Source organism: Vidua macroura, chromosome 23, assembly GCF_024509145.1.
Source record: "Vidua macroura isolate BioBank_ID:100142 chromosome 23, ASM2450914v1, whole genome shotgun sequence".
NCBI lineage: Eukaryota > Metazoa > Chordata > Aves > Passeriformes > Viduidae > Vidua > Vidua macroura.
The window spans coordinates 2859308-2884906 of NC_071593.1; the positions used below are offsets into that span (position 1 = coordinate 2859308).

Below are 25599 nucleotides of genomic sequence, written 5' to 3' on the forward strand. Positions count from 1 at the left end.
CGGGCCCCCCGAACTCCCTCAGCCCCAAACCGTATCCCCTATACCGCACCCCCCGCACCCCAATACCGTAACCTCGCGGGCCCCTGCAGCCCCACACCGTGCCCCCTAAATCCTCCCACTGTACCCCCTCTCCTCTACCCCCACAGGACCCCCCAAACCATCTCGCTCACACCATGCCGCCTGCAGCCCAACACCAAAGCCCCCCCTATATTCCCCACAGCACGTCCCAACCCTCGCGCTCCCCATCCCATCGCTGCTGTACCCCCACACTGCCCCGGCGCAGCCCCCAAACACGGCAGCCGCACTGGTTGTCTCTCCTTTAATAGCTGTCCCCGCGGGGGGGTCCCCGCCAGCACCCCGATTGTCCCTCGCGCCCCCAGCCCGCCGCCACCCCGGGGGGCACCCAGGCGGCCCGGCCGCCCCGGCACAGTTTCGGGGGGCCGGTGGAAGGGGGGTGTAAACATTTTTGGGGGTCCCGGCCCCCCCCCCCAGAGTCACCCCGGGGCAGCGAAGCACCGTTTCCTCCTGGTGGTTTTTTTTGGAAAAGAATAAAATTGGCCAAATTCCCCCCAAACTCTGTTTCGGGGGGGTTAGGAGGGGCAGGGGGGCACAGGGGAGCCCCCCAGGGCGCCGTGCCGGAGGTCGATGGGGTGTCGGGGGATCCCGGCGGACTCCAGCGCCAGTCCCCGCACGCACCCCGAGAGGCCGGAGCTGAACTTGCCAGCGGTCAGGGCGCGGGGGTCGGGGGCACCGCCTGCGGGGCACACGGGAGGCACTGGGCAGGGGCACCACCCGTGCCGGGCCTGGACACCTGCCCACCTCTATCTTCTGTCCCATCAGGTGTCCCCACCCCGTGTCCCACCATGTGTCCCATCCTGCATCCATCCCACGTCTCTCCCTGCCTCTCATCCTCTGTTCCACCCTGTCCCATCCCGTGTCCCATCTCGTGTTCCACCTGGTGTCTTATCCCAAGTGTCATCCCATGCCCATCCCATGTCCATCTCGTGTCCCATTCTGTGTCTATGCCATATCCCACCCCGTATGTGTCCCACCCCAGGTCCATCCCGTGTCCCACCCCATGTCCATTTCATGTCCCATTCCGTGTCCATGCCATATCTCACCCCATATGTATCCCACCCCCATGTCCATCCCATGTCCCATTCTGTGTCTATCCCGTGTCCCACCCCGTATCTGTGTCCCACCCTGTGTCCATCCCATGTCCCATTCCGTGTCCATGCCATATCCCACCCCATATCTGTGTCCCACCCCACGTCCATCCCCTGTGCCACCCCATGCCTCACCCCGTCTATCCCACATCCACCCCATGCCCATTCCACGTCCATCCCACATCCACCCTGTGTCCATTTGTGTCCCAACCCGTGCCCCCCGTGTCCCCCCCGTCCCAAGTCCCACCGTACCCACGTAGACGCTGCCCTCGGTGTTTGCCATGACGTTGGATCCGGGTGATTCCCCACTCACCGGCTCCTCTCCATCCACCTGGAGCTGCCCACGCCGGCCCTCCCTGTGGGGCACTGTCAGCACCTGCAGCCCACCCCACCCCACGCCACCCCATGCCCAGACCCCCGCCCACCTTGTCACTGTCACCCGGTGCCACTCGCCGTCATTGACGGGGTCTTCAGAGGTGATGGTGGCCTCGCCACTGCCCAGCTGGTAGCTGTGGGGGGGCACGGTGTCAGCGTGCAGGGCACCTCAGGGGGCACCTTGTGGGCTCAGGGGACCCCCGGTGCCACACGTCACGCCAGGGGACCCCAGTCCCCCCTCACCTGAACACCAGGTGCCCATCCTTCAACCCGAGGCCAAGGAAATCTTTGGCTTTGCCGCCCTCGCTGGGCTCCTAGGGTGCAGTGGGGGGTGAGCAGGGGGCACCCTGACCCCCAGCCCGAGGGGTCTCACAGCCTGTGCCCCCTGTCCCCCTGTCCCCTGTCTCACCGCGCCGTGCCACAGCAGCAGCCCGTGGGCGCTGCGCGTCCGCAGCTCCAGCTCGATGGTCTCAGGAGCCTCGGGGGGGCTGCCAGGGGAGGGGCGTGATGGGGGGCAGCACCCAAAAAGGGGGCGATGCCGTGGGGGGCAGTGCAGCACCCCAAAAACGGGGGGGTTGCCAAGGGTGGGGGGGCGCAGCACCCATTCGGGGTGTCCCGTGTCACTCACCCACGAGGGAAGAGGTGCCCGGGAAGGGCCAGGTAGGATCCGTCCTGGAATGCGGCGCTGAACTGCCCAGGGGCGTCTGGGGGAAGATTGGGCGTCAGGGGGGGATGGGAGGAGGGGGCCCCACCCGCATTTTGGGGGGAAAAAGGGGAAATGGGTGCAGGGACCCACCGCCACCCCCGCTGCCCTCCTGCCAGTCCTGCTCCAGCTCTGCCAGTGCCGAGCCTGCGGGAGAAGAGGGGGTAAAGGGGGGACATGTATCCCCCTGGTGTCCCCAGGTCTCCCCCCACCATGTCCCTGGGTGTCTCCAGTTGTTCCAGGTATCTCCAAGCATTCCCCAAGTGTATATCCTCAACAGTGTCCCCAGGTGTCCCCCATGTCCCCAGGTGGCTTCACTTATTCCCAGGTATTCCCAAGTATTCCCCAAGTACATGTCCCTGCCATGTACCCAGGTGTCCCTCTGTGTCCCCAGTCAATCCCCAAGGGTCTCCAGCTATCCCCAGGTGTCCCCCCATGTCCCCAGGTGTCTTCAAATGTTATGTGTCCCCATATGTGTCCCTCTTATGTTCCCAGGTGTCCCTAAGTGACCTCCTCCCATGTCCCCAAGTGTTTCCCCATGTTCCCAAATTTCCCCCATGTCCCCACATGTCCCAAACCATCTCCAAGTGTCCCCAGGTATTTTCAAGTATTCCCCAAGTGTGCATGTCCCTTGTGTCCCTGGGTGTCCCCATGTCTTTCCTTTGTCCCCCCAATGTCTTCCAGTGACCTGAGATTTCCCTCTGTGTCTTCAAGTGTCCCCAGGTGTCCCCCCCTGCCCCTCCATGTGCTCCCCCTCACTGTGCTGGCAGTGTCCCTGCATGCCCCCTGTGTCCCCAGGGTGTGCCCCCATGTCCCTGTGCTGTCCCCTCACGGTGCTGGCAGCGGGCCCCGCTGTGTCCAGGGGGGCAGCGGCAGGAGCCATGGACACAGGAGCCACCGTGCAGGCAGGGCTGGGAGGGGTGACAGCCTTCGGCCTCCTCCTCCTCCTCGTCCTCGCAGCGTGGGCCTGGGGACAGCGGGACACGGTCACTGCGGGTGTTGGGTCAGTTTGCACGGCATGCACCGGCACAGCCACGTGGGGCACGGGTGTGTGCAGTGAACAGGTGTGAACTGCGTGTACACATACATGGCACAGGTGTGTGCAGTGAACAGGTGTGAACTGTGTGTGCACACACATGGCACAGGTGTGAATTGTGTGTGCACACACATGGCATAGGTGTGTGCAGTGAACAGGTGTGAACTGCGTGTGCACACACATGGCACAGGTGTATGCAGTGAACAGGTGTGAACTGCGTGTGCACACACATGGCACAGGTGTGTGCAGTGAACAGGTGTGAACTGCGTGTGCACACACATGGCACAGGTGTGAATTGTGTGTGCACACACATGGCACAGGTGTATGCAGTGAACAGGTGTGAACTGTGTGTGCACACACATGGCACAGGTGTATGCAGTGAACAGGTGTGAACTGTGTGTGCACACACGTGGTATAGGTGTGAAATGTGTGTGCACACACATGGCACAGGTGTGTGCAGTGAACAGGTGTGAACTGCGTGTGCACATACAGCACACACACACACAATGCACACACAATGCACACATACACAGGTGCAGTGCACACCTGCAGTAAGGCACACGCAGTGCACACACGCACATGCAGCATGTGCAGTAATGCATGCACAGCGCACACACGTGCAGAACACACATGCAGTAATGCACACGCAGCGCACACACACACACACAGGTGCAGTGCACACCTGCAGTAATGCACACGCATTGCACACACACATGCACAGCACATACGCAGTAACGCCTGCACAGTGCACACACGCATACACACGTGCAGAACACACGCAGTAATGCACACACAGTGCACACATGCGAGCACACACATGCAGCACACACAGGAATGCATGCACAGTGCGCACACACACACAGAGCACACACGCAGCAATGCATGCACAGTGCATGCACGCACACACACGCAGCACACGTGCAGTAATGCACAAATGCATACACACATGTGCAGCACACACACGCAGTAATGCACACGCACTGCACACACACGCAGCACACACACAGTAATGCACATGCAGTGCACACACGCATACACACACGTGCAGCACACACACGCAGTAATGCACACGCACTGCACACACACACACACACGCAGCACACACAGAGAAATGCACATGCAATGCACACACGCATACAGACACGTGCAGCACACACGCAGTAATGCACACGCAGTAATGCACACGCACTGCACGCACGCGTGCAAACGCCCCCCATCCCAGCCCCCGTCCCCGCTCTCACCGCGGGTCCCCGGCCGACACGGGGCGCGGTGGCCGCAGGGCCGCACCCCCCGGCTGCGCAGGAACCGCTCCCGCAGCTCCAGGCGCTTCCCGCTGATGGACACCTGCGGGGACACCGCCCACTGTCACCGCCCTGCCGCCGGGTCACTTCCCGAGCGGGACACCAACGGGCCGAGGGGACGCCAGTGAGGGACACCTCTCCAATGAGGGGACACCAACAAGGGGACACCAATGGCACTCTCCAGCCACGGGGGTCACTTCCAACCAAGGGGACACCAAGGTGAGGCATCACCAACGCAGTGAGGGAACCCCAACAAGGGGATGTGAAGGGAAGCCACCTCCCCAACAACGGGGTTACCTCCCTACCAAGGGAATGCTGTCAATAGGGTCATTTTCCCCAGGGACACCAAGGGGGGTCATCCCCCCAACAAGGGGACATCAGTGGGGGTCACCTCGCATCCCACCAAGAGGATCATGTCCCCAGTATGGGGGAATCCCCTCCCCACCTGAGGGGGGTCACCTGCCCTCCAAGGGGACACAAGGGGGGGTCTCACCTCTCCAATGCAGCCGTGGAAAGAAGCATTGGTGGGGGGGCGCAGGGGGGGCTCGGTGCCCCCCAGGTACAGGGGGCTGCGCAGGTTGAGCCCCTGGCTCTTGCCAGGTGAGGAGCGTTTCACCGGGGCGGCATCATCCACCACCAGTGTCCCATCCTTGTGAATCCGTTCAGCTGTCACCCAGTGCCACTGGCCCAGGGCCACTGGCTCTGCGCTCCGCAGCACTGCCGGGCCTGTGGGGACAGGGGGTGGTGTTGTGGGGGCCACTGGGGGACGACCAGGGATACTCATGGACCTGAGATGTGCCCTGGGTCATGCTTGAGGACGAGAATGCCTCCCAAGGACCCCAGTGACTCCCAAGGATCCCAGTGACATTTGGGGACCCCACTGTGGCTCAGGGACCCCTTCCATGGCAGTGAACCCTGGTAATGCTGTGTCACTCCCTTACTCCCACGGTCCCCGGTGCCACCTGTCCACAGTGCCCCCTGCCCTGTGCCACCCACCTGAGCCCAGCTCGTAGCGGAACTCGAGGTGGCCACCGATCATGGCCAAGGCCACGTAGTCCTCGACAGGGGCGGCTTTGCCGGCACTGAAGAGCAGGAGCCCGTCGGGCGCCAGCGGCAGGAACTCAACCTCCAGCCGCAGCTCATGGTGCACGTTGGTGAGGGGCGGGTACGAGACGAAGGCTCCCTCCTCATCGAACGATGGCACGTTCACCACCTCACCTGCACATCCCAGTCAGTGCCCAGTGCGGGACCCCACCACCTCAGGGTGGGACCTCCACTCCATCTTCAGAGCAACATCCCATCCATAGCCTTCATCCCCAGGGTGGGACAACATCCATCCATCCATCCATCCATCCATCCATCCATCCATCCATCCCCAACCTTCATCCTCATGATGGGACCCCATCATCCATCCCTAGCCTCTACCCCCAGCCTCCAACCCCACAGTGGGGCCCAATATCCAACCCCATGGTGAGACCCAACCTACATCCCCAGGATGGGACACCAGCCTCCATCCCCATGGTGCCCATCTTTCCAGGCTGGTCTTGACCTCTTGCCAGTGTCCCCAAGGTGGTACCCAGCCCCACCCCATCCCCATCCCCATCCCCATGTCACCAGGGTGGTCCCAGCCATGTCCCCATTTCCCTGGGTGGTCCCCACCCCATCCCCGTGTCCCAGGACGGTGCCAGCTGTGTCCCTGTGTCGCTCACCCTCGGTGCACCTCTCCCCAGTCTTGCCCAGGTGGCAGCGGCAGGTGTAGCCCTGCCCGTCTGGCCTGTTGACGCAGGTGGCATCAGGCCCACACGCCTCTGTGGGGTGAGAAGCCATGAGCACCCGTCCTGAAGGGACCCTGGGATGATGTCCCCATGGAGGGAGTGGCATCACCTACCCGGGTGACAGTGCAAAGCCTGCGAGTACTCGCAGTTGCTGCCAGTGAAGCCGTGGGGACATCGGCAGACGTAGGTGCCACTCTCGTCGTCCTGGCACACGCCGCCGTTCTGGGTGAGGGGTGACATGGGTGTCAGCAGTGGGCAGGGATGGGTGGGCATCACCTCCTCCCCACCACCCTCACCTGGCACGGCCGGTCCTGGCAGGTGGGGCAATTGGTGACACCGTGTGCCTGCAGGTCCATGTCTCCAAAGGCCACCTCTTCCCCTTGGATGCGGAGCTGGCGCACGCAGCCTGTGGGGTGGTGGAGATGGGCAGAACTGTCACATGATGCCCGCGTCCCCTCACCCTGGTGTCCCCCAAAACCCCTCACTCACCCATGAAACCCCGGCTGAGCCCCGTCTTTGCCACAGCGCCGATGTCGGGGTACCCCCCCAGGTACAGCTCCTCGTTCAGATCCAGCCCTTGGAACTTCCCCTGCAGGCACACGTGGGTGGGCACCAGCTCCAGCACCCTGACCTGCTCCAGCACCCCGACACCCCACCCCAAGGTGATACCTGGGAGGTGCCGTTCACAGCGGGGTGCCCATCGAGGCCCAGCGAGCCCCAGGTGAGGTTGCGGAGCAGCCGCACGGTGTGGTACTCGCCCAGCCGCAGCGCTGTGGGGTGACGGATGGTGGCCATGCCCGAACCAGCATCAAACCTGATTTTTTGGAGGTACAAGGGGTGTGGGTGCGTGCTGGCACCCATCTCCCACCTCTCCCATACACCCGCTCATAGGTCTCACCTAAATTCGGGGCGTCCACCCACCAACCCGAAGGAGATGAAGTCGGCACCGCTGTTTTTCCGCTGCCCATTGTACAGGAGAAGCCCTGAGGGGTGGCAGGGAATCAGATGGGACGGTCCCCATCCTGAGATGGGGGACACATCCTAGAGGACCTCAAAATCCTCCCAGAATGGAGGAGAAATCCCCCATAAACTGGAGGTCTCAGATGAACAGAGAATGGGAGATAAAGTAGGGCAAGTGGAGCCTGAAGGGAGGGGAGGATGAAGGCAGGGAAGGGAGGGGGAAATGATGGAAGGGACATGAAGGGGGACACAGAGGACACTTGGGGCACACAGGCTCACCATCAGCAGCATCAGGTCGGAAGGTGATGACAATCTCAAACCTCTTGTAGGCGTCCTTGATGGTGGGCAGGGGGAGGAAGGAGCGGGGCGACTGCCCAAAATAGGGGACCACGTGTTCTGCAGGGATGGGAGGGTAAGGAGGAGCAGGGCACACCACCCCCAGTCCCATCCATCCATTCGTCCCTGTCTCTCCTCACCTTGGACCTTCAGCACGTAGTACGCTGTCTGCTGGCCGCGGTGGTTGGCGGCCACGCAGGTGTAGACGCCGGCGTCCTCGGGGCGCACGGCCGGCAGCGTCAGCACGTTCCCCTGCACCCTGGCACCTGCCGGCAGCTCTCCCTCCAGCTGCGGCACAGCGGAGGGGGGTCAGCCCCCACAAGCAGCCCCCACAACCCCTGCCACCCCCACCCCTCCATTGTACCTTGCTCCAGGTGATCTCTGGCACTGGGAAGCCAGATGCCAAGCACGGCAAAACAGCTGCTGATCCGAGGGACACCTCCTTCACCTCCGGCTGCCCGGCGATTTGAGGAGCGGCTGGGGACGGCACGGAGGTGTCACCAACCTGCAGCGACACGGTGGGCGTCCCCACCTCTGCGTCCCCGTGCTCACCTTGCACGTGGAGGATGACGTGGGACTGGACGGTGCCCACGGCGTTGGTGGCGGTGCAGCGATACTGCCCGGCGTCAGCCCGCTCCACCTGCTCGATGGTGAGGGTGCCGGCGCGGACCAGCACCCCTGGGCGGATGCGGCCCCCCACTTTGCTCCAGGTGACGTGGGGACGGGGTTCCCCCAAGCCCAGGCACTCCAACTCCACAGTTGTCCCTGCCAGCACTGTCTGCACTGCGGTCCGGATGTTGATCAGGGCCCTGGGGAGAGCTTGGGGGACAGTGGGGATTTGGGGTGAACCCCTGGCACAGGGAGGCATTGCAGTCTGGCACTGGAGTAGGAGACAGGGAGAAACAGGGTTCCTGAGGGCATGTGGGACAAATGGGGTGGCTGTAGAGGTGAGAGGGGAGGTCAGAGGTGTTGGGAGTCCTCGTGAGCATGGTGAGACATGGGGACTACCAGGGTGGTCATGGGTGTGGGAGGAGACAGGGGGCACTGGGGTGTCCACGGGTGTGAAGAGAGACTGATTGTGCCAGGATGTCCACAGGCATGGGGAAGGGTGGGAGGTATTGGGGCGCCTGTAGGCTTGAGGAGAGATTTTGGGTCACCATGGGCATTGGGGGCTATCAGGGTACCTGTGTATGTAGGGAAATGGAAGGTGCTGGGGGGTCCCTCGGTGGGGGGACATGGGGATCCTGGGGTGCCCTTGGTGGTGGGGGACAGGGCAGGGGGTGGACATGTCCCCTGGTGCTGGGGTGATGCTCCTACCCTGGACAGTGAGGGTGGCCCTGTCCTCTGCCTGTCCGCCCGGGGCACTGGCCCGGCACACATACACGCCCTGCGCCCCCGACGCCAGCTCCGGCATCCTGCGGGGACACAGCCAGGGTGAGGGACCCCACGGGGGACAGTGCGGGGGTCCCACATCCTGTGGGGGTCCCTGTCCCATGTTCCTTACCTCAGCACCCCGTCCCGCACGCTGTGGTTGGGGGGCAGCTCCCCACCTTCCTTCAGCCACTCCACACGGGCACGGGGGTCCCCGGAGACAGAGCAGGCGAATTCAGCAGTGCCACCCACCCCCTTGACGAGGCTCCCTGGTGTCACCCGCACCACCAAGGGACCACCAGCAATGTCCCCACCTTCACCAGCATCACCTGGAAGGGATGCAGAGCTCCAGTGGTACCCAGGAACACCAGGATAACCGGGGTGGGATGCAGACCCCCAGTGGTACCCAGCGGTACCACCCAGGGGGATGTGGAGCCCCAGTGATACCCATCAGTGCCGGGATTGCCTGGGCAGGAGGCAGAGCTCCGAGGGCACCCGGCAGCACTGCCAGCACCCAAGGTGGAGCACCAATGGTACCCGAGGATGGGCTCACCATGGACAGCCACACGGGCGAAGGCCTCGGCGATGCCAACGCGGTTGGTGACGAGGCAGCGGTAGGTGCCGGCGTCGGCCGGGGCCGCGGGGCTGAGGCGGAGGAGGGCGGCGCGGTGGGCCACGCGCGCCGAGAGGCTGCCGTTCACCTTGTCCCAGGTGTAGTGCAGCGGGGGGGTGCCGTGGGCCAGGCACAGCAACTGGAACGCGTCACCTGCCCGCACCGCCGTGTCCTCCGGGAGGATGGTGGCATATGGAGGTGCTGCGGGATGGGGGGAGCCGTCAGCCATGATGAGGCCAGGAATGGTCAGCGGGGCAAGGAGGGTGTTGGTGAGGGGTGTAGGGGGTGATGGAGATGGCCATGTGTTGGGATGGATGAGAGTTGGATGGATCCATGAGGAAGAGGTGGATAGAGGAGTGAGCGGAGATGGAGACGTGGATGGCTAGGATGGCCAGGAGTGATGGATGAATCCATCAGGAAGGAAGGGGTGTATGTGTGGATGGGTGGATGGATGGATGGATGGATGGATGGATGGATGATTGGAGAGTCTGAGAGGAGATGGCAAGTTGGGTGTGTGCTGGGATGGATGAGATGGATGATGCACAAGGAAAAGATGGATGCAGGAGACAGGAAATGTAGAGTTGGATGTGAGCTGGAAGGATTGAATGATGGATGAATGTACCAGGAAGGCAAGGATGGATAAATTTGAGGGGAGATTGAGAAACAAGTATATGCTGGGATGGATCACATGGATGGATGCACAAAGAAGAGATGGATAGAAGAGTTAGGAGATGGATGTGAGCTGGGGTGGTTGAGTGATGGATGAACCCACAAGGAAGAAGTAGGTATGTGGGTGGAGGGATCAATGACTGGCAGAGTTTGAGAGCAGATGGTGAGTTGGGCATGTGCTGGGATGGATGAGATGGATGATACGCTAGGAAGGGACAGATGGAAGGATGTGAGAGGAAATAGAGGAAATGGAGAGATGGCATGTGCTAAGATGAACAAGAGATGGGTGGATGCACAAGGATGAGATGCATGGAGGGGTGTGAGAGGAAACAGAGAGAGGAATGTCAGCTGGAGTGGGTGAGCAATGGATGAATCCACCAGGAAGGGATGGATGGAGGGCGTGAGAGGAGATGGAGAGATGGACATGAGCTATGATGGATAAGGGATGGGTGAATTCACAAGGACAAAATGGATGGAAGAGTAAGGAGATAGGGAGATGGGTGTGTGCTAGAACTGATGAATCCACAAGGAAAACACAGATGGAGAGGTCTGAGCAGAGATGGAGAGATGGTCATGAGCTGTGATGGATGAGTGAATCCACAAGGAAGAAAGGGATGTTAGAGTAAAGAGATAGAGAGATGGGTGTGTGCGAGGGATGAATGAGATGGATGGATCCATGACGAAAATTGGAAGGAGAGATATGAACAGAGACAGAGAGATGGGCTTGAGCTGGGATGGATGAGCCATGGATAGATCCACGATGAATGGTTAGATGGATGGATGAGAGAGCAGAAGTGGAGAGAGACATGCACAGGGATAGGACAAGCAGGGGACACACCCACGGGAAGGGTTGGTGACGGAGCTTGAGAGGAGGAGGATGAGTGCTGCGATGGAGCGAGGATGGTCCCGCGAGGAAGGGCTGGATGTAAAGGTGGAGGTGGCCACATGCAGAGGAAGGACAGCGGAGGTGGCAGCAGGAACCCAGGGGCACCCCAACCCCCTGCTGTCCCCTTCTTACTCTCTACATCAAGGGTGACGAAGACTTCGGTGGAACCGGCGGGGCTGCTGGCATTGCAGATGTACTGGCCCGAGTCCTGCTGCGCAGCACGAGGGATGACCAGGCTGCCGTTCACCACGCGGTGCTGCCAGGGCAGGGGTGCCCGCAGCTTCGACCACTCGATCCGGGGCACTGGGTCACCTACGACCACACCGTGCCCATCACCATGGTGCCAGGTACTGCTCAGAACATCCCTTCTCCACCATTGTCCTCCAGGCTCCCCATACCTCTGGCCACGCAGTGCAGTGTGGCGGTGTCCCCAGCCACCACGGTGACAGTGGATGGTGCGGTGACCTCGGGGGCCCCGGGGTGCTGCTGTGCTGACTCCACGCTGACATCCACCCGTGCCTGTGCCGAGCCCAGGGCACTGTGCGCCGTGCACACGTAGGTCCCGGCGTGCTCCGGCTTGGCCGGTGAGAGCTGGTGGGGACAGGGTGGGCATGAGAACCAGGCACTCCCAGGTGCCCCACGGTGCCCCTGGGTGCCTCCTCACCTGCAGGATGGCCTGGCTGTCCATGTGCAGCAGCGTCTGGTGCTCCACCTTCTGCCGGGAGCCCAGCCGGCTCCAACGCACCAGCGGCCGTGGCTCACCCCGGCCCAGGCACTCCAGGCTCAGGGATTTGCCCTCCTTCACTGCCACAGGGCCTGGTGGCATCACTGACACCGTGGGGGCACCTGGAAAAGGAGGAGGGCATTGTGGTGGGGATTAGGACACCACCATGAAGGGCAACTGGAAGGTGCCTGGCCATAGGGGCACCCATCACCCTGGGAGCATTGGGAGCATGGGAGGAAATGAGCATGAGTGTGGGGATGGGGACACAACATCTCAGGAGCTTCCGAAGCCCATGGAGGACATCTGCAACTGGGATGGGGACATCACAACTCCTAGGGCCCCTGGAAGGACACTAGCATGGGGACAGGGGCACCACCACTCCAGGAGCTCCTGAAGCATGGAAAGGAGATGGGGATAGGGACACCATCACCCCAGTGGTATCTGGATGACATGGAGGACACCAGCATGGTAACAGGAAGACCACCCTGAGGGCACCTGGAGCACATGGAGACAGGGCCAGGGTCACCATGGCCACCTCATACCTTGCACCACGAGGTTAACGACGCTGCTGGCGACGCCGAAGCGGTTGGAGGCCACGCAGTGGTAGGCGCCCTGGTTGCTCACGTGGGCACCAGTGATGGAGATGACTGAGCCGTTGGCACTGATCTTCACATTGTCTGGGCAAGGAGGAGCCATCAGCACCAGGGCCACCCTGGGGACCATGCCAGGACCACTCTGGGGATTGCCATACCTTGGAGGTGTTGGCCAGGCCCCATACGCCAAGTGATGTTGACAGGCCGGGCACCATCATGAACACGACACTTGAAGGTGGCATCTTCACCTGGTGCCACCGCCATGCTGTGTGGGTCGATGGAGATAATGGGGCTCTGCAAACCTGTGGGGACAAAGGCACAGAGAGGCCATGAGGTCACTCACATCACCCATCTCCCCTCAACATCCTCCCTCACCCTGTGGCCGCACTCACGGTAGCTGGAGCTGTCACGGGAGGTGACAGTGACAGAGACAATGGCCTCGCGGGAGGCGCTGCCCGTGTCAGCCCGGCACACGTACTCTCCTGAATCGGCCACCGAGAGCTGTGACAGCCGCAGCCGGGACCCCGAGATCTGGGGACATCATAACAGAAGGTGGTGGCATCACCCAGCCATGCACAGCAACCACCATTCCCCACCCCACCGGTGTCCCAAGCTACCTGGTGCTTGGCTGGGAGGGCCCCACCGCGCTTGTACCAGGTGATGGTGGCCTGTCCCTGGCCGGCCACCACGCAGTCCAGGTCCAGAGTCTGTCCCTCGGTGACAGAGGACGCCGAGGACTCAATGTGGATGGGTGGTGTGATGCTGGTGGCTGCATGGGCAGGGTTGAGGGTGAATGGCCCCAGTGGTCCCTGACACCAGTAGGAACCTGTCCCCTGGAGGGTGGCACTCACAGTGGGATGGGTTGTCTCCGTCATCGATGGTGACAATGAGGGACGTCTCCTGCGTGATGCCACCTGATGTCACCCGGCACACGTACTCCCCTGAATCGGCTGCTGTCACCTGGGGGATGCGCAGGCGAGTGCCTGACACCTGGAGGGAACAGTTAGGGGACAAGTCAGCACCATAGAGCAGGGGAAGGGACAAATTCAGAGTGATCCTCCCCTGCCCCCTACCTGGTGGCCAACAGGCAGGGAGCCACCACGCTTGTACCACGTCACAGTGGTGGGGCCGGACCCTGCCACCACGCAGTTGAGGTCCAGGGTCTGTCCCTCGGCGATGGCCGAGGACAAGGACTCGATACGGAGGGGCTGGGAGATGCCAGAGGCTGAGGGAGGACAGGGAAAGGGAACGTTTATCACCAATGTGACACCCAACTGTCCCCAAGCGCTGCCCGCTCTCACACTCACTGTAATAGCTGTCGGCACTGCTGGGCACTGTGACAATGACAGATGCCTCCTGGGTGACAGTCCCCAGGGTCACCCGGCACACGTACTCCCCTGAATCGGCCACTGCCACTTGGGCAAGGCGCAGGCGGGTCCCTGACACCTGGGGACGTGACAAGTTGGGGACACATCAGTACTTGATGTGGGTTGTGGCCTGCAGGGCAAAGCCACCTCCCCCATGTCCCACCTGGCTGTTTGGTGGCAGAGCCCCCCCGCGCCGGTACCAGGTGACATGGGGATGACCCTGTCCTGCCACCATGCAGTTGAGATCCAGTGTCTGTCCCTCGGTAACAGCAGCGGAGGAGGTCTCGATCCTCACTGGTGGTGTGACACCAACAGCTGGGGGTGGCAGTAGGGTCCATAGGGTCACCATTGTGTCCTCACCATGTCCCTATGTCACCTCTCACCCATCTCAGTACCGTAAGAGGAGCCAACGCCAGTCTGGATGGTGACGATGAGGGATGTCTCATGTGTGACACTGCCTGATGTCACCTGGCACACATACTCCCCTGAATCAGCTGCTGTCACCTGGGGGATGCGCAGGCGGGTGCCTGACGCCTGGAAACGTGACACACATGAGAATGGGGACATAAACCCCTCAACACCACCAAAAATGCCTTTTCCACCCCAAAACGCTCCTCAATGTCCCCCACCTGGTGCTTGGCTGGGAGGGACCCTCCACGCTTGTACCAGGTGACAGTGGCTTGTCCCTGCCCGGCCACGATGCAGTTGAGGTCCAGGGTCTGTCCCTCGGCCACAGAGGAGGATGAGGACTCGATGCGCACTGGAGGGGTGACACCAGCAGCTGGAGACAGAGACAGGAGGGTCACCCCAAGGACTGCAGCACTGCCCCCAAGTCCTCAGTCACCTCCTCCTGTCCCCACTCACGGTAGGTGCTGGCACTGCTGGGCTGGATGGTCACCATGATGGAGATCTCCTTGGTGGTGGCCCCGCTGGTCACCCGGCACACGTACTCGCCCGAGTCGGCCGCTGTCACCTGCAGCAGCCGCAACCGGGAGCCAGACACCTGTGGGGAGGGACACACGGGTCACAGGGGCCATCAGTTCTGGCAAGGGGTCATCTGGGATTGCACAAGGCCACTTGAGCTTGCACAGGGCCACTCTGGGCTTGTATGGGCCACCTGGGCTTATACAGGGCCATTTGGGCTTCCTTGTGGTCACTTGGTCTTCCATGGGGTCATTTAGGCTTCCACAGTCACGGGGCCATCTGGGCCTGCCCAGGACCAGCCAAGCTTGCATAGGGTCATCAGAACTTGCATGGGGTCCCCAGGACTTGAATGGGCCACCTGGTCTTGCCCAGAGCTGCACGTCATCCCTATCTTCCCCGCTTGGTGACATCCCCACTCCGTGTCCCCTACCTGGTGCTTGGCTGGGAGGGTCCCCCCACGCTTGTACCAGGTGACAGTGGCCTGTGCAGGGCTGGCAATGACACAGTTCAGGTCCAGGGTCTGTCCCTCAGTCACGGGGGATGACAGGGATGAGGACTCGATGCGCAGTGGGGTTGTGCTGCCTGGGGCTGGGGACCAAGATGGGTTAGAGACTGTGACCATCACCATGTGTCTGACCCTCCCAGGGACACTGGGAGCAGTGTCACCCCCCAGTGGGTAACCTCCCATGCTCCCTGTCCCCACTCACAGTAGGGACTGGCACTGCTGGGCTGGATGGTCACCATGATGGAGGTTTCCTTGGTGGTGGCCCCGCTGGTCACCTGGCACACGTACTCGCCCGAGTCGGCCGCTGTCACTTGCAGCAGCCGCAGCCGGGAGCCAGACACCTGTGGGGAGGGGACACGGGGATTACTGGGGACACTTGGGCTTCCATGGGGCCACATGGACTTGAATGGGACCACCAGGGCTTGAATGGGGACACCTAACCTTTCATGGGCTACTGGGACTTACATGAGCTACATGGGCTTCCATAGGTTACCTAACTTTTCATGGCCCCCCAGGGCTTGCAAGGAGCTTCCTGGTCTTGCATGGGGTCACCTGGCCTTATAGGGGCCACCTGGGCTTCCATGAGACCATCTGCATTCGCACAGGTCACCTAGGCTTGCCCAGGGCCAACTGGCCTTGCATGGGCCAACAGGATTTGTATGGGCCACCCAGGCTTCCCCAGAGTTGTAGGTCAGCTGCATCCACCCCCTTTGGTGACATCCCCTCTCCGTGTTCCCTACCTGGTGCTTGGCTGGGAGGATTCCCCCACGCTTGTACCAGGTGACAGTGGCCTGCGTGGGGCTGGCGATGACACAGTTGAGGTCCAGGGTCTGTCCCTCGACCACGGCAGAGGAGGGGGAGTCGATGCGCAGGGGAGTCGTGTTGGCTGGGGCTGGGGACCAAGACAGGAGGGTGACACCAGTGACCACAGCAGGACCTCACCAGTACGGGCACCTGAGCCACAGCTCAGTGCTGTGACACATAGGGACCCCCTGCTGGCACTGCCACCCACCCCCTGTCCCCACTCACAGTAGGCACCGGCACTGCTGGGCTGGATGGTCACCATGACCGCGCTCTCCTTGGTGGTGGCCCCGCTGGTCACCCGGCACACGTACTCGCCTGAGTCGGCCGTTGTCACCTGCAGCAGCCGCAGCCGGGAGCCAGACACCTGTGGGGAGGGAACACAAGGGCCACCAGAGCCACCTGGGCTTGCACAGAGCTGTGCATCAACCCCAGCCACCCTTCACAACATCACCCTCTGCATCCCCTACCTGGTGCTTGGCTGGGAGGGCCCCCCCGCGCTTGTACCAGGTGACAGTGGCCTGTCCCTGCCCGGCCACGATGCAGTTGAGGTCCAGGGTCTGTCCCTCGGCCACAGTGGACGAGGATGCCTCGATCCGGACAGGGACACCTGAAGCTGGTGGTCCTGCAGGGGAGGACAGAGCAGCTGTGACCGTCTGTTGGGAACCAGCTGTTCCTTGCAGTGCTCCTGAGCCGAGTCTCACCATAGGATGAGCCTGATGCGGCCACGACGGTGACAATGACAGATGCCTCCCGGACAGCGGTCCCCAAGCTTGCCCGGCACACGTACTCCCCTGAATCAGCTGCCGTGACATGGGGGACACGGAGCCGGGACCCTGAAACCTGCAGTGGGGGACATGCTTTGGTGTCACACAGCAGGGGACAGGGCAGCGTTTGGAGTGCTGCCCACCCTGCTGTGCCCTACCTGGTGGCCAGCGGGCAGGGAGCCCCCACGCTTGTACCACGTCACGGTGGCAGAGCTGGGTCCTGCCACCACACAGTCCAGGTCCAGGGTCTGTCCCTCGGTGACGGATGGGGACGAGGACTCTATGCGGACCGGTGGTGCCACCCCTGTGGGGGGCAAAAGGGGTGACATGGGTGGGTTGTAGTCCCCCAAAATCCATCCCCAAACACCACTGGTGTCCCCCACCCTCCTCACCTGGCACCACGGCCACCTCAATAGCAGCGCGGGCCGTGCCAGCGGCGCTGGTGCCCACGCAGAGGTAGATGCCACCATCAGCCGCCGTCACAGCAGGGATGACGAGCGTGGCAATGTCACCATGCTCAGCGCGTGACTGTGGCACAAGGGTGGGTGTCAGTGGCACCTGTGGTGCACCCACACCCCCTGGAGCACCCACGGGTGCCATCACCCCGCTCACCTGCGGCGGCAGAGTGCCCCCCTGCTTCTCCCAGGTGATGGTGGCAGTGGGGGACCCCGAGACCCGGCAGTAGAGCCGCACCGTGGAGCCCTCCTGCACCTCCGTCCGCTCCGGGCTCACCTGCACCTGTGGGGTGCCTGCGCCTGCGGGGAGGGGGATCAGGGCGGTGCTGGGGGCAATGGCGGGATGGGGACAATGGGGGTGACATGAGTGATGCAGATGATGAGGGTGAAGGGCACCAGGGGATGACAGAAGTGATGGAGGTGATGGGGGCGACGAGGGTCAATGAGAGTGATGGAGATGATGGAGATGATGAGGATGATAAGGGTGATGGGAACAATGGAATGATGGGGATGACAGAGACTGTGGGCGTGATGGGGGTGTTGGGGGCAATGGGGACAATGGGAACAGTGGGGTGGACAGAGATGATGGAGATGATGCAGATGATGGAGATGATAAGGGTGATGGAAACAGTGGAATGATGAGGGATGATGGGATGATGGAGCTGAGGGGACAACGGGATGAAGGGGAAGAAGAGAACAGTGGGGACAATGAGAGTGACAGGGATTGTGGGGACAAGGAAGGGTGTGAATGGGAGGTGACAGAGACAATGGTGGTGATGATGGGGACAAAGGGCATGATGAGATGATAGGATGGTGGGGATGAGGGGGATGGACAATGGGAGGTGACAGAGATGAGGAGGGATACAGGGATGATGAGGATTACGGGATGATGCAGACCATGGGGACAATGGAGATGGACAACAGGGATGATGGGGAGTGACACAGTTGATGGGTGATGATGGGAGCAAGAGGGGTGACAGGCTAATGGGGACAATAGGGATCATGTATATGACAGCAGCGATGGGAATGACTGGGGTAATGGGGATGATGGAAATGATGGGGATGGGGGTGATGGGGACAATGGGGTGACAGGGACGATAGAGATGATGGGGATGATGGGGAAAATGGGATGACTGATGATGGAGATAATGGAGATGAAAGGGACGATGCTCACCTTGCACATGGAGGAAGGCGCGTGCCGTGTGCTGCCCGGCGCTGCTCCGTGCCCGGCACTCGTAGTGCCCGGCATCAGCGGGCTCGACCGCGGCGAAACGCAGCGTCCCGCCCTGAACCACAGCCTGCGGCGGCAGCGCACCTGCAGGGACATGGCCTGCCATCACCCCTGCTCTCTGTGTCCCCCCACCCGCTCCCAGTGTCCTCCCCATCCACAGTGGGCACCTACCGAGCCACTCAAGGGTGGGCTGGGGGCTGCCGGTGACCACGCAGCGGAACTCGGCCGGCTGCCCCGGTGCCACGCTCAGCTGCGCCGGCTCCACGGTGGCGGTGGGGGCGCTGGCGGTGCCAGCTGCGGTGAGACCCGGGGGGGCTTAGGGCTCGCCAGGCCCCCCCGGTGCTGTCCCCAGGCAGTGGGGCGGTGGGAAGCGGGGTGGCGTGGCACAGCCAGCAGCGGGGTGCACGTGGAGCCCCGGCATGCAGCGGGTGGGGGGAGCATGCAGACCCCCAGGAACCCTCCCCTGGTGACTTACCCGGTCTGTGCCCCTCCATGAACTCAATGGGTCCATAGAACATCTGAGTCTTTGAGGCAGCTGCAGGAGGGGGTGGGTCTCAGGGGAGTGTGCTCATCACCCTGGAGTCCAGGCACCAAACCTGCCCCCACCCTGATGTGCAAGCACCAAACCTACCCATCACCTTGGCATCTAGGCACCAAACCTGCCCACTGACCTGGTGTCGGTGCACCAAGTGTCTGGGCTTTCAATGTCCCCATCACTCCAGCATCCGGGCACCGTCACCACAGAGCCAGGATGGTGAGTGTGCCCATCACCTGAAGGACTGGGCACCAAGCAAACCTATCACCCTGGTATCCAGGCATTGAATGTGTCCATCACCCTGGCATCTGGGCATCGACCTCCAAACAGAAAGTGTGCCCATCAAACCCAGCATCGGGGGGCCAAGTGCGACCACCACACCGTGCCTTGGCCCATCACCCTCGTGTCTGGGCAGTCAATATGCCCATCACCCTGGTGCTGCCCATCACCCCATCACCACGGGGTGAGCCACAGTGTGGGGGCTCACTCTGGACGTAGAGCGTGGCAGTGCCCTGGTCCATGTCCAGCATGTTGGAGCCGGTGCAGACGTAGACTCCGGCGTCCTGGGGCCGCACGCCGCGCAACGTCAGGATCCCGTTGAAGTCCACGGCGCCCGCCGGCAGCGTCCCATGGTTCTGCCGTGTCCACACCAGGGTGTAGGCGGGAGACTGGGGGGGACAGAGGTGGGGAGGCCTGAGGCCACTGGGATGGGCCCAGTGGTGGGGCACATGCCCAGCTGTGCACCCATGGGGGAGAGGTGGCACCCAGGGATGTCCCATAGAGCTACGTAAGGACCCAAGGGGGCTTGGGGGTCCATGTGGGCACAGCAGCTCCTGCGCTCTGGATGTCCCCATGAGTACATCCTTGGGTGTCCCTTTGCTCTGTAGGACCAGGTGGGCATCCAGGGGCATCTCCACACCCTGAATGCTCCTGCACACACCCAGGGGTGCCCTGCAGCACCCCTGCCATGCTGTGCCCCCTTCCCCTCACCTTGCTCTTGGCAGTGCAGACGAAGGTGACATCGGCGCCGGGCTGCACCCGCTGCACCCGCTTCTCCTCCACAGTGACGGTGATGGGCTTGTCGGGGGTCTCTGCACCCACACAGAGAGGTGAGCCCCGCTCCTGCCTCCCCTCCGTGCATGTTCCCCCCCTCTTGGTGACAACGACCTACCGGTGACGATGATCTCGGCACGGCTGGCGTTGCTGTGCCGGAGGTTGCGGCAGGAGCAGACGTAGACGCCGGCTTCAGAGGGCTGGATGCTGGGGAAGTGCAGCTCCTCACCTGGGAGGGACATGCAGGTGGCACCCCACACCTTGGGGACACCCCGATGTCCCCCCCGGAGCCACCCAGTACCTTGCCGGCGGCTCTGGGCGCCCTCGGGGAGGGGCCGCCCGTCCTCTCGCACCCAGTGGTAGTAGAGCGGGGGGTCCCCGGTGGCGTGGCAGCGCAGGGTGACGGCGCTGCCCTGCGGCACCGCGGTGCGCACGGGGTGCACGCGCACGGCCAGCGCGGGCGGGGGCCCCGCGGGGACGCAGCCCTGCCCCCGCACCGTGGGGTCACCCGTGTAACCTGGGGCGCAGCTGCGGGGAACAATGGGGGCACTGGGTTTGTGGGAGCCTGGTGGGGTGCAGATGGGAGGAAGTATTTTGGGGTGTGTATGGGGATGAGCATTCTGGGGTATATTGGGGTGAGCACATCACGGTGAGTACATCAGGATGAATATAGTGGGGTGGTGACTGTATCAAGGCGGGTATAAGGGTGGGCACTTTGGGGTATCTCCATTGGTGTGAGGCCATCAGGGTAGGTGCACTGTGCATTGGGGTGCTTATGTCAGGCTGAGCCCTTTAGGATGCAAAATATGGGGTGAGTTCATAAGGGTGAGTACATCAGGATGGGTGTAGCAGAAGAACATTGGGGTGGGTGTATTAGGGTGGGTATACTGGGAAGCATTTTGGGGTGGGTCTGTAAGGGGAAGGCCATCAGGGTGGATATACCGGGGTGCATAATTTGGGGTGAGCATATTGGGGTGCATGTGTCGGGGTGAGTATATAGATGCTCTTTAGGATACGTGTATTGGGGTGAGCTCATAGGGGTGAGCACACTGGGTTGGTACAGTAGGAGTATATTGGGGTGGGTACGTGTGGGTGGATGTATGGGAGTGAGCCCATCAGGGTATGTGAAGGTGAGGCAATGCAGATGGGTTTTGGGGATATATAAGGGTGACTCAGTCAGGGTGGGGTTTTGGGGTGAGTATATGGGGGTGAACCCATCAGGGCAGGTATAGCAGAGTGGGTATATGGGGGTGAGCCCCTGGAGTGGGTTTTTGGAGGGGTATATTGGGGTTGGTTTTGGCGAGGGGTATATTGGGATGGGGTTTGGGGGTGGGTATATGGGGGTGAGCCCATGGGGTGGGTTTTTGGGGCAGGTTTTGGGGTGCCAGCAGCCTCACCGCTCGCAGTACTGCCCAGTGTAGCCCGGCTCGCAGGCGGTGCAGCGGTACCCGCCGCCTCCCAGGCTCTCACAGGTCCTGGAAAACCTGCGAGGACAGAGCAAGGTGAGAGCACGTCCCTTCCCTGGCACCCCAGGCAGCACCCCCAGCCCAGTGCAGGCACCCACTGGTTCTCAGGGTACGGGAGGGGACAGGCGCAGGGCTGGCAGTCCTCGGGGGTCCCGGCGGTGGCGTCCCCGTAGAAGCCGGGGGCGCACTGGTCACAGAAGTCCCCTGCCGTGTTGTGCAAGCATCCCTGGGGGATAGTGGGGGCACAAATTGGGGGTGTCAGGGCTGGGCCAACACCACAGCTCCCCCCAGAACGTTCGGAATGTGGGGCCTTACGGAGCAGGCGCCGCTCTCGGGGTGGCAGCTCTCGGAGTGGCCGTTGCACTCGCACAGCTCACAGTGCCCCAGGTACAGCCCCCCGCCAGTGCGCGTGTACCCGGGGGCACAGTCCTGCGGGAAGGGACAGCGTTGGGACCCCCACAGCCTGGGCAAGGGGCTGGGCAGGGCTGAGGAGGGGGCTTGGGGGACAGATGGGTGATGCGGGTGCTGGGGGGTGACGAAGAGTGATGGGGGTGATGGGAGCAATGCTGGGGGGAGGATGGGGGAGTGATGGCGATGATGGGGGGGATGCTGATGGGATGATGGAGAATGATGGGATCAATCCTCCCTACTGAAGGGAGAATTGAGGGGTGATGGGGGTGATACTGAGGTGATGGGGGTCTGGGGACAGATGGGTGATGATGGGGGTGCTGGGGGGTAATGAAGAGTGATGGGGTGATATTGGGGGGATGCTGAAGGGGTGATGAGGTTGATGGAGAGTGATGGGGGACATCCTGGGGGATGGGGGTGATCCTGGGATGATGGGGGGACGCTGGGGATGCTGAAAGGTGATGAGGACATGAGGGAGGGGACTGGGGGACAGATGAATGATGATGGGTGTGCTGGGGAGGTTGATGGAGGATGCTGGGGGTGATGCTGGGTGGGAGTTGTAGGGGTGATGTTGGGGATGATAGGGAGGTTCATGTGGGGTCATGGGGGATGATGATGGGGCGTGATATGGGGGGTGATGGAGTGAAAGGGGGGTGCTGGGTGTACTGGGGGATGCTGGGGGCTGATGGGCAATGATGGGACTGCTGGTGATGATGATGGTACAGTGATGGAGGGGTGATGGGGGAGTGCTGCGGGGGTGATGGAAGGCGATGAGGGGGTGATACTGCGGGGAAAATGGAGGGGTAACAGGGATGAGGCTGGCAGCATGATAATGGGTTTGATATGGGATAAGGGGATGGAGGGATGATAATGGAGGGTGAAGGGATGACGATGGGGGGTGATGAAGGGGGATGCTGGAGGGATGATGGACTGCTGGGGAACTTAATGGGAGGATGGAGGGTGATACTGGGCATGATCGGGGGATGCTGGGGTTGATGATGGGGACAATGATGAAGGGAGTGATGGTGGTGATGGAGGGTCACCCCGGGCTGATGGTGGGATGCTGGGGGGTGACTGGGAGGATGATGAGGAGATACTGGGGAGGAGGGTAGGGAGGTGATGAGGGTGTTGGGGTGACACTGGGAGGGGCTGGGCTCACCTGGCAGGACAGCCCGTGGTATCCGGGGGGACAGCGACATTCCTCCACCTCGGGGGCTGGGGGCAAGCCGGGCTGGGGGGGCACGGCCGTGTCCATGGCCACGTCAGCGATGGCGGCCACGGCCGTGCTCGTGGAGTAGGTGGCTCGGATGAGGATCTCATCCAGGTCGGCCAGTGCCATCAGCAGGTGCTCCCGTGTCGCCGGCTGCCCGTCTGGCCGCTGCCAGTATTGCTGCAGGAACAGGGGGTTAGTAGGGGACACACTGTGGCAGAGGGGGACATCAGGGACAAAGGCTGCCCACCACCTCCTACCTCCCGAAAAATGATCTCGAAGGCCTGGGGTGTCCGCGGGGGCAGGTCAGGCTGGTAGGCCACCAGCGTGATGTCATTGCCCTGTGGACAAGGGGGCCAAGGGCGTCAGGGGGTCCTGGTGTCACCCGGTGTGTCCCTGTCCCGCCCCAGCTGGCACCCCTTACTGTGATCTGGACGTCGGCGTCGGGCAGGGGGGCTCCCTGTCCCCCCGGGGTGTAGGTCAGGGTGTAGCGCAGCCGACCGCCGTAGGAGCCCACCTGCAGCAGGATGGGATGGGCAAAGGGAAGAGGACGGGCACGACGGGGACAGGGATGGGCAGGGAGAAGGTGATGAGAGGAAACAGGGACGAGGAAGAGGAGAGGGAAAAGTGGAAGGGGAGAAGGGAAAGGGGAAAGAAAGAGGACAGGGATGAGGAAGGGAAGAGGGTGGGGAGGGGAGGGGATGATGATGGGGAAAGAGAAGAAAGAAAAGAACAGGGATGATGATGTGGACAGGGGATGGCACAGGACAGGGATGAAAAAGGCAAAAATTGTGAGAAAAGGAGAAAAGGGAAAGGAGAAGGGGCAAAGGGAAAAAAGACAAGATGAAAATAGGAAAAAGAGAAGGGAAAGGGAAAAAGGAAGAAGAAAAAGGAGAAGGGCAGAGACAAGGAGGCTGTGCCCACACTCCCCCCCACCCAACAGTGCCCAGGGTGCCCATGGAGAGGGGGTGCAGCCCCTGGTGGGGCATTCCCATGGCTCCCATGGGCACCCCTGTCCTCCCAGGGGTCACCCTGTTACCTTGTCCCCCTGGTAGGGGGGTGGCAGCTGCCAGTAGTAGGAGTCAGGGGGCAGCTCCCCAAAGCGCTCGTAGGTCAGGTGGGGCTGGGGGTGCCCCAGCTGCACCCCAAAGCCGCTGCCCACGCGGGTGCTGCGCTGGCGGTTCACCAGGGCGAACCCCTGGGCATCCCCCGGGGCAAAGGACGTCCGGATCTGCGGGATCGAGGGGTGAGAGGGGTCTGGGACAGGTGGGGACACCCTGGGGACATGTGGGGACAACAGGGTACACTCACGGTGCCACGGGCGTAGGCAGTGCTGGTGCAGTGCTGAACGATGCCCATGCAGAAGCAGGGCAGGCACCCAGCTGGCTCATCCCCGCTCAGGTGGAAGTGGTGGGGACGGCACGTGGCGCAGTGGGGACCCTCCACGTTGGCCTGGGGGGGAAGACAGCGTGGTGACATTGCCCTGTCACCCTTCCCGGGGTTGGGTACACACACACAGGACTCACCTTGCAGTGACACTGCCCGTTGGCATCACAGCCCTCACCGGTGCTGCCTCGTGGGTCACACTGGCATTGCCCACCGGGGACACCAGGCACTGAGGGGGGACACACAGTCAGCCACAACCCCCCTTAGTGCCACCACAGGGCACACCACTTTGTCCCTGCCCTGTGACACTCACCTCGGCATGGCTCTCCCCGCAGCGGGTCCCCCACGTACCCGGGCGAGCACCTACGGTGGGACAAACCCAAACGAGGCAGTGAGAGGAGCGTTCACCCCAAAAACAACCCCTGCCCCACCCCAGCGTCCCTGTCACCTCTCACAGAGGCGCCCGCTGTGCCCTGGGGCACAGGCACTGCACGTAGGCTGCCCGTCCGTGTCCTCAAAGCAGATCTTTGCCACCCTGTGGAGGGGACAAAGGGACAGGTGACACCCAGTCTGCGTCCTCAGGGATGTGACAGACCATGGAATGGCACCTACTGGGTGTCCCCATGGGGTCCATGGCAAGGACAGGGCTGGCAGTCGCCTGGAGTGCCCCGGGTGGCATCGCCGTAGTAGCCAGATTGGCACTTGTCACACTGGGGACCTTCCGTGTGATCCCGGCAGCCCTGTAAAGAAAGGGGGTGATGGCATCGGTGTCCCTGCCATGGGGGCCCCCGGGGAGTCCCCTGGGTGTCCCCAGCTGACCTGGCAGACGCCGGTGTCAGGGTGGCACTCGCTGGCATGGCCGTGGCACTGGCACGGCTCGCAGGTGCCCAGGTAGAGCCCGGCGCTGCTGCGGGTGTAGCCGGTGTCACAGTCCTAGAGGGGACAGTGGCAGTGGGGTGGGACACGGCTCAGCATCCCCACAG

At 62.3% G+C, this 25599-nt stretch overlaps 1 protein-coding gene across 1 annotated transcript in view; it reads right to left on the reverse strand.

The window, feature by feature from the left end:
* Window positions 1–302: 302 nt before the first annotated feature.
* The window catches only part of HSPG2 (heparan sulfate proteoglycan 2), a 41561-nt gene continuing 16264 nt past the window's right edge, over window positions 303–25599 (reverse strand). Inside the window, exons 27-93 of the mRNA XM_053997518.1 lie at window positions 25436–25549; window positions 25229–25356; window positions 25065–25151; window positions 24930–24979; window positions 24757–24845; window positions 24542–24682; window positions 24270–24461; window positions 23655–23747; window positions 23491–23571; window positions 23180–23410; window positions 21928–22041; window positions 21711–21838; window positions 21544–21630; window positions 20448–20674; window positions 20265–20375; window positions 20084–20184; window positions 19581–19761; window positions 19034–19093; window positions 18730–18852; window positions 18502–18642; window positions 17485–17627; window positions 17265–17400; window positions 17031–17176; window positions 16810–16948; window positions 16576–16730; window positions 16334–16472; window positions 16045–16196; window positions 15507–15645; window positions 15230–15387; window positions 14740–14878; window positions 14505–14656; window positions 14271–14409; window positions 14039–14190; window positions 13816–13954; window positions 13582–13733; window positions 13360–13498; window positions 13126–13277; window positions 12901–13039; window positions 12667–12810; window positions 12458–12592; window positions 11856–12037; window positions 11590–11782; window positions 11324–11503; window positions 9577–9837; window positions 9157–9352; window positions 8970–9067; window positions 8205–8471; window positions 8017–8129; window positions 7793–7940; window positions 7596–7712; window positions 7255–7339; window positions 7026–7170; window positions 6846–6945; window positions 6653–6762; window positions 6470–6578; window positions 6291–6389; window positions 5578–5799; window positions 5075–5307; window positions 4522–4624; window positions 3077–3211; window positions 2338–2391; window positions 2170–2245; window positions 1951–2029; window positions 1785–1855; window positions 1592–1675; window positions 1419–1522; window positions 303–754 (exon numbers count right to left, since the gene is read on the reverse strand). Of these exons, the coding sequence (XP_053853493.1) occupies window positions 591–754; window positions 1419–1522; window positions 1592–1675; window positions 1785–1855; window positions 1951–2029; window positions 2170–2245; window positions 2338–2391; window positions 3077–3211; window positions 4522–4624; window positions 5075–5307; window positions 5578–5799; window positions 6291–6389; window positions 6470–6578; window positions 6653–6762; window positions 6846–6945; window positions 7026–7170; window positions 7255–7339; window positions 7596–7712; window positions 7793–7940; window positions 8017–8129; window positions 8205–8471; window positions 8970–9067; window positions 9157–9352; window positions 9577–9837; window positions 11324–11503; window positions 11590–11782; window positions 11856–12037; window positions 12458–12592; window positions 12667–12810; window positions 12901–13039; window positions 13126–13277; window positions 13360–13498; window positions 13582–13733; window positions 13816–13954; window positions 14039–14190; window positions 14271–14409; window positions 14505–14656; window positions 14740–14878; window positions 15230–15387; window positions 15507–15645; window positions 16045–16196; window positions 16334–16472; window positions 16576–16730; window positions 16810–16948; window positions 17031–17176; window positions 17265–17400; window positions 17485–17627; window positions 18502–18642; window positions 18730–18852; window positions 19034–19093; window positions 19581–19761; window positions 20084–20184; window positions 20265–20375; window positions 20448–20674; window positions 21544–21630; window positions 21711–21838; window positions 21928–22041; window positions 23180–23410; window positions 23491–23571; window positions 23655–23747; window positions 24270–24461; window positions 24542–24682; window positions 24757–24845; window positions 24930–24979; window positions 25065–25151; window positions 25229–25356; window positions 25436–25549 (9096 nt within the window). The 3' untranslated portion in view covers window positions 303–590. The remainder of the gene's footprint in view (window positions 755–1418; window positions 1523–1591; window positions 1676–1784; window positions 1856–1950; window positions 2030–2169; window positions 2246–2337; window positions 2392–3076; window positions 3212–4521; window positions 4625–5074; window positions 5308–5577; window positions 5800–6290; window positions 6390–6469; window positions 6579–6652; window positions 6763–6845; window positions 6946–7025; window positions 7171–7254; window positions 7340–7595; window positions 7713–7792; window positions 7941–8016; window positions 8130–8204; window positions 8472–8969; window positions 9068–9156; window positions 9353–9576; window positions 9838–11323; window positions 11504–11589; window positions 11783–11855; window positions 12038–12457; window positions 12593–12666; window positions 12811–12900; window positions 13040–13125; window positions 13278–13359; window positions 13499–13581; window positions 13734–13815; window positions 13955–14038; window positions 14191–14270; window positions 14410–14504; window positions 14657–14739; window positions 14879–15229; window positions 15388–15506; window positions 15646–16044; window positions 16197–16333; window positions 16473–16575; window positions 16731–16809; window positions 16949–17030; window positions 17177–17264; window positions 17401–17484; window positions 17628–18501; window positions 18643–18729; window positions 18853–19033; window positions 19094–19580; window positions 19762–20083; window positions 20185–20264; window positions 20376–20447; window positions 20675–21543; window positions 21631–21710; window positions 21839–21927; window positions 22042–23179; window positions 23411–23490; window positions 23572–23654; window positions 23748–24269; window positions 24462–24541; window positions 24683–24756; window positions 24846–24929; window positions 24980–25064; window positions 25152–25228; window positions 25357–25435; window positions 25550–25599) is intronic.